We start from the raw sequence: 10,455 nt of genomic DNA on the forward strand, positions 1-10,455 counted from the left end.
GGGATTATCAATCTAAATGAATGCAGTAAAGTAAAGTAAATTGTAAGTAAATTGTTAAAACTCAAACTTTTGATTATACTGGGGCACAGTAGATTATACTGGGGCACGAGCCCCAGTAAAAAGGGTCTAACAACGCCCCTGATACAAGGTGTGGCGTGAGAGCGTGTGAAATGGTTCAAATGTGTGTGTCTCACGGCCAATGCGTGAGAGTTGGCAGCCCTGTTGTAGGCTATGTTCTTAGATTATAATATTACCACTATAAATGCATCCCAGCTACCAGGGGGAAATGATCCTTTTATTCTAATCTTCATGTTAACAATAGTTAACTCTTAGCTATCAAGTCTAATTACTGGGGTAAATCCGTTTTTTTTTGTCTAGAATAAACGTTTCCAAAACTCAGATTTTGTGTCCAATGTGCTTTCATGGAAATCATTTTGAATAGCTTAAGTTTCGTTTCTGTACATTTTGTGGTTCTCTGGACTTGCGAACTCTGTTATTGCGCAGGTGTGGCCGTCTGCTCCCATTGAAGTTGTTCCCCATCACTCAATACCATGAACCAATCAACTGCTCCGGTCGATTTAAAGGGTTGGGCTTTTTATACAAAATAATTGTCCTGTCGGAGTGTGAAATTCAGCTTTTCAGTCGTAGTTTGGAGTTAAACGTGTTGCATTTTAAGGGGGAGCATAGACGGTAGGCTATAGATAACTACACATTTAGGGCATATGTGTAGGCTATAGGCTATTTGTATAGCGTTAATTGTGCTTCTCATTTGTAATCGACTGTATATAAGTATTAGGATCGACACAGTGAAGTCTATCAAAATTTTTATTTGATTTTCCAAATGTCTATGTTGACTGGTGCTTTACAATATATTTCGTATGATGTCAAAACCGACTGTAATCGAGCTTCAGCATCTACGATCGTCTGTGTAGTTTCATACCAGTCAACGAAGACATTAAATGCCTTCATATGAACCGTAATGTAACAGCCTTGACATTGTTTTATTTGATGTTCCGTATCACAGGCTGAAACCTTGTGCGAAGAGTCCGTCTACCCGTCTGTTTTTCTGAGTAAATCTTGGATTAAATTGAAAACATGGCTCTGGATCTGTGCGGACAGCTTTGCAAGGTTATTCTCATCATCTTCAACATCGGGTTCGCCGTAAGTAGGCAACACTAATTTTGTTTCTTACTGTCAAAATGCGCACACGCTTGGGAAAGGGGAAAGTGGAGGTAGTAATTTGTCCACGACCAACAATTTTCATGTGCGAAACGTAGAAGCCTATACCAATTTTTGCTTCACTATCATGAAACCGTTTTTTTAATGTTAAAGTGTCAACTATAATATGCGATGGAAGACTGCAACGTATCTTATTGGTTTACAGAATCTTTTTGGGTTACAGTTGGGCCAATGTGGGAACAGTTTCGTTTCTTAGGTTTCATTCCTGATGCTTCGGGCTCCGCATGGCCCAGAGGTTGCCAGAATACAAACACACACACACAGAGAGTGTCACACAATCTCTCTGTGGGAATACAAACACACACACGCATACACACACCCACACCCACACCCCACACACACACACACACACACACACACACACACACACACACACACACACACACACACAGAGAGAGTGTCACACAATCTCTCTGTGGGAATACAAACACACACACGCATACACACACGCATACACACACACACACACACACACACACAGAGAGAGTGTCACACACTCTCTCTGTGGGATTTTTGATTCTTCTCTGCTGCCATTTTGTATTCTGAAAAGGAAGTCCTATTCAACATTGTCAGGTTTCGTCACCAATACCTAGCCGGGTGTATTCTCCCATATTCTCAGTTGCTTTGAAGAACCACCCACTGCACCTGTCTATTCACTTAAGAACTCATGAAATGGCTGTTTTGAGCCCTACAGCCTGAACAAACGTTGCAGTCTCTAAATACGTTTAGTTAGTTATTCAATAGTTTTTTACATCTTGACTCAACACCTAACACTGCATCTTCCCGGTTGTTGCCAAAGACTTTAAAGGAAGTTTTGCTCACTAGGAAGTCAGTATGTCTCATTATAAACGCTGTTGTCTTTCTCAAGCCTCTATGTAAAATGGCATTCCTAACGCTTCACACCACATCTGAAGCCGGGGTCAACTGTGCATGTATAAAGCCAGTGGCCAGCATTGAGCAACAGATTGTAAATCTTGACACACGCATTATCAAACACATTGTAAACGGACATATAATAATAGATTCATGAGCTTAGATTCCCTATCCCACTTGCATTGTCAATTCTCTTTGACCTGTGGACTGTGAAAGGGTTAACCTGGGAAAATAAGGCGAGGTTTACACACCCATGTCTCACGCACAGACTTGAATCTGAGTGGTTTTATTTCCCTTTGGTGCAGCTGCTTGGCGCTGCCATGCTGGGCCTGGGTCTGTGGCTGCGGTTTGGTGCCAACACGCAAGGTCTCTTCGACGTCAACTTAAACACACAGCAGTTTGTCATTGGTGAGTTACTGTGACTCCAGTCTTATCAGAAGGGTACATTACATGCAGCAAAGAGGAAGTTGAACTCGAAGTTTCAATATATTTTGACTGTGAAACTACCTGGTTTGTTTTTCCTATCTCTCTCTCTCTCGCTCTCTCGCTCTCTCCCTCTCTCCCTCTCTCCCTCCCAGGTGTGATGGTGCTGATCGTCCTGGGTGCAGTGATACTGGTGGTGGCCGTGTTTGGAGACTACGGCGCCTGCAACGAGAGCAGCGGCGCCCTGACAGTGGTGAGACCAGAGCAGACAAGCAGTTGCAGCCACGCTGCGGCATCACACAATCGTTTGCATAAATAGTTTTCTTTCTTTTCACCTACTAGCTACTAGAGCCTGACCAATAAAGGATTTTTAAGGCCAATAACGATACGAATATTTTTGTTTTAAAAATCCGATATTCCGATATATCAGCCAATATATATATATATATATACATATATATTTTTTTTTTCTCTTAATTTTTTATCCAGAAATACATGACAAAAAAACAATACAGATGACTAGCAGTTTGAAAAGTGCCTAATATCGGCCGATAATATTGGCCCACCGATATATCGGTCAGGCTCTACTAGATACTTGTCATTACTGTAAACATGGAGGTCTTAGAGAGGAGAAATTCATGGATGTTGGTGTGTGTGTCTAGTGATGAAGTCTCTTTTGTACCCTGTGGTTGTGAAAGTCGATGAAGTCAGTTGCCAAGTACAAGTTCAAGACAGAATCAGAAGTATTTATTACAAATCTGTTAGGTGCAGGTGTCTGATACACTCAAGTTGAGCATCTCAGAGAACTGGACAAAGAATACAGGAATGAAGGGCAGTTAAATAGTATCACATAATGGAACGTTTGACTCTCACTAGAAATGTCAGGGGGGTTAACATAGTCTTCGCAAGCACGGACAGAAAATGCCGCATTCATGGTGCTACATGGCTTTTGTTTAATCTTTAAATAGGGCTACTAGAAATGGCCTTGACTATCCTCCTATTTTCCTTGTTCAAAGTTGCATGGCATTATACACTTTGGTAACATTGTGACCTCTGACCTACAATCTAGTGTCACACACATTTCCTTGTCGCATCTCACAAGCAACATAATTCATAGATAGGCATATTTCCCTTTTGGACATGACCAAGGGTCATGTGAAACATTGGAGTGGTCTGGCACCCCGTGAGAGTGTGTCCATGGCTCTCTGTCACAGTACTGAAGTTCTCTCTATCCCCCTTTCCCAGTTTGCCGTCTTTCTGTCCATCGTATGTGGGTTAGTGATTGCAGCAGGAGTGATCGCCTTCATAAGGAGTGATGACGTGAGTGGGAGAAAGGGAAGAGGAGAGGGAGGGAGTGGTGGGAGGAGACAGTGAGGTCATGTTGAGCAAACTGCCCAACACGGATGCAGAACACATTCCTTTGTTGACTATTGCAGCAATGGAGCTTAATATTGACGCAACTCGCAGCCAAAGCTTTCGTTTGTTCAGGTCTTTCATGGGATGCAATCAAGCCATACTTTTGTATTTGTATTTGTGTGTAACAATACTTCTCTGTACCAGGTGGGGGAGCAGATGGCCATGTTCTACACGACGGTGTACGCAAAGTATTTGAATACGGATGACCCTAGCATGACGGTCACTCTGACCTTAATGCATAACTGGGTAAACAAACATCCCATCACACACATGCGAAAATACTGTCACTTCCAAACCTACTCTTCACAGCAAAATTCGACTAATGTTACAATAATATTCTTTCTGTATACATTTTCATCTGTACAGTCTGTGATTGGCATCTAGAATACAATAGAAATATATCCAGTTTTGGCATATAGAGTTGGAAAACTCAGTAACACATGCTGTCTGTCTGTCACGATCCATCACGTTGTAGTTCCAGTGCTGTGGATTGGTGGGAGCCCTGGACATTATGGTCAAAAAGACGTGCCCCGATCTCAGCTTCACTGGATTCTTGACAATGCCTGTGAGTATGAATGTAATGCACTGTAGAAAACGTTATTGAATGTTGGGTCTCAAATTCGAATGACTCATTCGTAGTGACAGTTGTTGCACTTAAGTCGAGTTCGCTCTGGAAGGAGACACTTGGGACAGCGAAACGTTCTCCTGTCAAGGATTTTTAAGGCCGATACAAATATTTGGTGATTTAAAATCCGATATTCCGATATATCGGCCTATATATATATACATATAATAATCCAGAAACGCGTAACAAAACATAAACAGAATTCCCACACTCTGCCCAACTCTGGCTGGTTGTAGGGTTTGTGGCGTTCTAAACACAAGTGCTGCCAACAGGGACGTTGTAGAGTGCCCTCTGGTGGAAAAACTATGCAATGCCAACACTCATAACATGGTTGAAGGCTGTTTCGTCCGTTATTATTTATCTTTTTTCTTTTTATACGTTCATTTATCGGCCATTATAAATGCCGATACCGATTGTTTCGAAAATGTCTAATATCGGCCGATAATATCGGGTCGGGCTCTAGTGTGGACTGTGCCATAATGTGAACGGGCGTTCTGGTCATGCTGTTGTATCTGCTAGGGGTTTCTCGGTTCAGCTTCTGAACCGAGAAACCTAACATATTCCCTCCACCGTCCCCCAGGCCTGTCCCCCAGCCATCGTCAACCTGTTTAAGGACAAGGCTCCGTTGGTTCTGGGCCTGTTCCTGGGTACAGCTGCTCTGCTGGTAAGAATCCCCAGCCCTCCCCCAACCACACACACACAGTACTCCTGGTATAGGCATGTCCCACTTAGACACACACACATAACCTTTTTGTGAGGTGTGTTGTACATACACACTACACTATACCGGACACTACAAACTATTCACTACTGTACACGGCACATCAGACCCATGCTAGTTCCCTATTCCTCATTTTGCAGAGGAGGACAGTGAGTGTTGTGTAATGGTATTGGATGTGATGTGTGAAATCAGACAGAGAACTTAACCCGTGTGTCTCCTCCTTTCTTCCCTCCCCCACTTCTCCTCTGGTGTTAAATCCCACCTGGGGTTCATATCTAACGCACCCAATCCTTTGGCTCTCCTTTGCTGTCCTTACCGCCTTCCAATACTCTCCCATCCTTTCTTCCCTTTAACACCTCCTCCGTCTCAGCTCCTGGCCCTGGGGTGCAGCTCCCAACTCCGCAAGGAAATCAAGCGCTCCCGAACACCCTCTCCCTCCCCTGCCTCGTACATGATCCTGTCTACCTCCACCAACCTCCCCTCCACTCCCTACCCTGACCCACACCCATACCAAGACCCTGTGGTTTTTCCCCCTCTGACTCTGGCCATGACGTCTGCTGATGTCTAGGTGTGCTGCTAAGCAGGCACAGAGGTGAGGTGTGCTAGACACTTTGTCTCTCCAGTATGTCTGCTTTATATACCTGTCTTCCTGCTTGTCTTTTTCTCCAGTCTGAATTAAAGGACTGGAGGTGAATTGTGGGAATAACATGGTGGTGATCTTTCAGTGCTTACTAGACTTAAGACTTTATAGTCCCCAAGGGGAAATACTAACTTGATAGAAATGTATCCTTGGTTTGGTGGTATTGTCTGGCCTGCGTTGTGTTTCTGCATCTGCTACCCTCACTCCGTCTCTGGTCGTGTTTATAGTGGCTTCCATTTTTGTGACCTCTGTTTCCACCCTGCATGAAGACCCTGACATGAAATGGGGCATTAACCACTTCCTGGTCTCCTCCCACTCCTAAACCCTCTTCCTAACAGCCTTCCTTCCTTCCTTCGCACCCCCCCCCCCCTGTCTCCTTTCATAGGTCATAGTGATGGCGTGCAGTTCTATCCTTTTGAAGGAGATTAAAATGAGATAGAATATGTCTCCAATACTATAATTAATTGTTGGTACCAATAATGGTATAAAGTCATTTTGACAATGTAGTATTTTTGGACTACTGTTCATTGGACCCAGTTATTAATGTAATGCAGATTTTGATGCTGCTATTCAGGAAGCATGCATAGAAAAAGGGATCCAAACAGGTACTGCAGTTTATAATATGTTTTTGTATATTTTTTTGTTGCAACTGAACTGTTAGTGATGGCCATGAGTCTGCTTTTACCTTGTTGTGGATGTTCAAGACAAGCCCCCGTGTACCCTCCACTTGAATAGCAGTCTATTCAAGTCAAGCTAATGCTAACTTACTTAAATTTTAAACTTAACTCATTAATATTGATATGTACATATACATTTAGCAGACAATCTTATCCAGAGCGACTTATAGTAAGTACAGGGACATTCCCCCGGGGCAAGTAGGGTGAAGTGCCTTGCCCAAGGACACAATGTAATTGGGCACAGCCAGAATCGAACCGGCAACCTTCAGATTACTAGCCCGATTCCCTAACCGCTCAGCCACCTGACTAATACTAGCTTACTTACATTTTAAACATCATAAATCGTCAATATTGATACGTATACTCTTCCAGACGCACTCCTAGTCTCACATTACAGAACCCAAACCCAAGGACCTCTGTTCCAGAGAATCTCTTTCCCTCATTCCCATAATGACCACGGCCAAGCGCTGGGCCAGCAGCCTAACTGAGCGTTTGACTAAATAAACACTTCAGGTTAAGGGCCTCTGGAGCATCAAGTGTGGCCCTCAGAACAGAAGCAGTGTCACACTAGGTAGGGGGCTTTAGTTGTTGACCTCCATTATCATTTCCCCTCTGGCTCGGTTTGTTGGCCTGAGACTGTTCACTGCTGATGAGACAGAGGTCCTACTCTGAAATGACCAAAGGAATTCCAAGTGTCTCGTAGAATATCATTTTCTAACGTTAGTTTTTACACTGTTGTAGGTATATCTACTGTATGCATTGTACTACTGAGTCTGATGCATAGTCTGTTAAAAATAAATATTCACTTTTTTCTTTTTCCTTATCCCCCGACTTGCTTCATTTCTTGACTGAATATTTCAGTAAAAACACATGAACACATCGTCAATATACTGTTTATTCAGCTCAACGATGCAGCTTTGGTCCTAGAAAACTAAATTACACAAAGCAGCCTTACCACATTAAGCCTCAAGAGATGGACAGTAAACATGCTCAGTAGTGTGGTGTACCCGTGGAAGATTTTTGAATATTCCACATTTGACTGCATTTAACTGAGGGGGTTCTAAGCTTACTGTACCCTGACAGTTTGTGTAACAGGCCTTCTACGTCCTTCACCTCTCTAAGTAAAATAATCTCAATCACATTTAAAGTTACAATGGCATCTACTGGATAGGTCAGGGGTCAACTATTCTTCACTACATCCACCAGGGGGTGCCATTTCAGAACCGGAGGGAGATTACTGGGCCCTTCACAAGTTCATACTTGTTTTTCAAACTTTGAGATCCTTTATCATGTTACATATAGAAACTTCTTGAAATCCAGGTTACAGAGAGGCCTCAGAATGAAACAGTCGGAGCAATAACCATACAAGTCAGGTGGTCACATGGTTTCCTCCAGTCAGTATAAGCTTACCAATAAATGGCGATCAATTCCAGTATCGGTTGCAACTAGTATCAAAAGCTTTTTATGGCAAACTCTACAGGGCATGAGGTGCCACCAAAATAATTTTGGGGTGTGTCAGATCTTATCCCAACATATGAGGGGGGGGGGGATTTAACAATCCTAAAAAGCCTAGCTTTTGATACGAGTTGCAAAAATGTAAAAGTATAAGCATTGTCCCTTACTCTGTCTGCATTGTCCCTTACTCTGTCTGCATTGTCCATTACTCTGTCTGCATTGTCCCTTACTCTGTGTGCATTGTCCATTACTCTGTCTGCATTGTCCATTACTGTCTGCATTGTCCATTACTCTGCCTGCATTGTCCCTTACTCTGTGTGCATTGTCCATTACTCTGTGTGCATTGTCCATTACTCTGTGTGCATTGTCCCTTACTCTGTGTGCATTGTCCATTACTCTGTCTGCATTGTCCATTACTCTGTCTGCATTGTCCATTACTCTGCCTGCATTGTCCATTACTCTTTCTGCAGTTTCCATTACTCTTTCTGCATTGTCGTGAATGTGCATATCTGCCTTTTGATTTACCTGTTGATTATAGCATTGTGTCCAACCACACACAACACACACATAAGTACATCAGAATCTTAGAACCTTTCCTTTTCTAAGTCACCGCGCACCTCCCTGTGCGATAGCTTTGTTAGGAAAACAAACAGGACTGTTACACTTCAACTGTAATATAACTAGTTTATTGACAAGGATCAGATACAGTAGAGTGTTCCAGACGGTAGGCAGTCTCTGTGATGGTCTTCTCCTGATATCCACTCAGCCCAGCGAGTTCCAGCCAGGTGAGAAAGACCTAGTCCTCGTCCGTACTGCTGAAAGTACATTTCTGGCTCCTTGGCAACGGTCCTTCTGTTGTGCGAGAGAAAGTGGACCAGGAGACCTGCAGGATAGAAGAACCGAGAGGCAGGAAACCAGAACAAACATCCCACATCAGCCTCCTGGAGAGCATCCAGGCCCTGTGTCCAAGTGTCCTGGAGCAAGACACTGGACCCCAAGCTGCTCCCCATGAACAGGCTAGACTTGCATAGCAGCTCCCTCGCTGCGGGTGTGTATGAATGGGTAAATGAGAGGCATAATAAGTAAACATAAACATAATAAGTGCTGTGGGTGCTGGGATGGGTGACTGAGAGAGACAGAGAGAGAGAGAAAGAGAGAGAGAGAGAGAGCAAGAGAGAGGAAGGTGTGTGTATGTGAGAGGGACAGAGCCAGCCAGCCCTTTACGTGCTGGATACTTAAACGTATCAGTAGGCCGTCCTACTGGCTCCAAGACATCTTGAATGGCTTGACGATGGACTTTTGAAGCGCACGGAACATTCGTACGTGTAGAGGATGTCTAGGGGGCTCCTGATTGGTCTCGTGGTCCTTCGACTGCTCCAGATTGGCAGGCGAACCACACTTGGCCCCTGTGACAAGACATTGGTTGACAATTGGTGAATTCAAAGTTAGGCTTTGTCAGAGTAATTAGCCAAATCTAGGATCACTTTGTGATTCATTAAGGATGACAAGCAGTGGTGGTCGCTCACCAGGTGTGATGTGAGAGCTGGGGGGAAGCTCCTCCTGGGCTGAGGGCTTCTTGGGCTCCGTCTTTCTCTTCAGAAACTGCAGAAAACACAGAACATGCTGGAATCTATGGAAACTATATGACAACACCTCTCAGTCCACCAAAGCATCAGAATTTAGAACAACAACAGCCACTCAGTCCCAACAGTGCCTCTTCATTCTCTACTTGCTCCATTACATGAATAACCAACCCATGGTCATTTATTCTGTACTCTATAAGCTCTGCTCTATAAGCTCTATTACATAACTAACCCACCTTGTTCTTGAAGAGCTTGGCTTTCTTGCTCCACCACTTCTCCAAGCCCTTCTTAGGCTTTCTGGTCTCGCCTGCAGAGGTCGACGCTGTCCCAGCATTGATGATGACCGCTGCAGGGCTGATCTCACCGAGATCTTCCCCAGGACACAGAGCTGCAGCAGCAGACTCACACAGAGTGTCGTCCATCACTCTCTCCGTCAGGATCCTGACTGTGCGGTCCAGGGTCTCCTGGCAGGACAGGCTGGAGGTCGAGGGAAGGTTCACTTCCAGGCTCTTTTGCAGCTGACCCTGAACTGAGCTCTCAGCACAGCTGTGGATGAGCTCCTGTCTGGAGGGCATCGGGGGGATGATCTCAAATGTCCGCTCTTCGAGAGCCGACAGCTTGTCTGCAGCTTTCTGCAGGGTCCTCAGCGTGCTGTCATAAAGCAGCTGGCTGGAGGAGTGGACCTGCTCCCAGAACTTCCTGCCACCAGATCTCATCTTAGCTGAGGCCTTGTGCTGCTCAACCACCTCATGGAGATCATCCAGGATCACACCAATGAGGTTCTCACAGTTGTCAGAGGAGAT

At 44.4% G+C, this 10,455-nt stretch overlaps 1 protein-coding gene across 2 annotated transcripts; it reads left to right on the forward strand.

The window, feature by feature from the left end:
- Positions 1-581: 581 nt before the first annotated feature.
- Positions 582-7,437, forward strand: LOC124479325 (CD9 antigen-like). 2 transcript variants are annotated; one of them, XM_047038041.1, is made up of 9 exons: positions 582-690; positions 1,025-1,161; positions 2,418-2,520; positions 2,691-2,788; positions 3,781-3,855; positions 4,096-4,197; positions 4,427-4,516; positions 5,157-5,240; positions 5,668-7,437. In XM_047038041.1, the coding sequence occupies exons 2-9, from the start codon at positions 1,096-1,098 to the stop codon at positions 5,863-5,865; spliced, it is 816 nt and encodes a 271-aa protein (XP_046893997.1). In that variant the 5' UTR covers positions 582-690; positions 1,025-1,095; the 3' UTR covers positions 5,866-7,437. The 2 variants fall into 2 exon arrangements, with proteins under 2 accessions (XP_046893997.1, XP_046893999.1); XM_047038043.1 differs by lacking the exon at positions 3,781-3,855.
- Positions 7,438-10,455: the final 3,018 nt, after the last annotated feature.

This window comes from Hypomesus transpacificus, chromosome 17, assembly GCF_021917145.1.
Source record: "Hypomesus transpacificus isolate Combined female chromosome 17, fHypTra1, whole genome shotgun sequence".
Lineage (NCBI taxonomy): Eukaryota > Metazoa > Chordata > Actinopteri > Osmeriformes > Osmeridae > Hypomesus > Hypomesus transpacificus.

Excerpts from the sequence above, each read along its gene's own strand:
- LOC124479325 (XM_047038041.1), top strand. The coding sequence starts at position 1,096 with ATGGCTCTGGATCTGTGCGGACAGCTTTGCAAGGTTATTCTCATCATC. Across the intron at positions 3,856-4,095 it reads CCTTCATAAGGAGTGATGAC|GTGGGGGAGCAGATGGCCAT; the intron begins GTGAGTGGGAGA and ends TCTCTGTACCAG. Across the intron at positions 4,517-5,156 it reads CTGGATTCTTGACAATGCCT|GCCTGTCCCCCAGCCATCGT; the intron begins GTGAGTATGAAT and ends ACCGTCCCCCAG.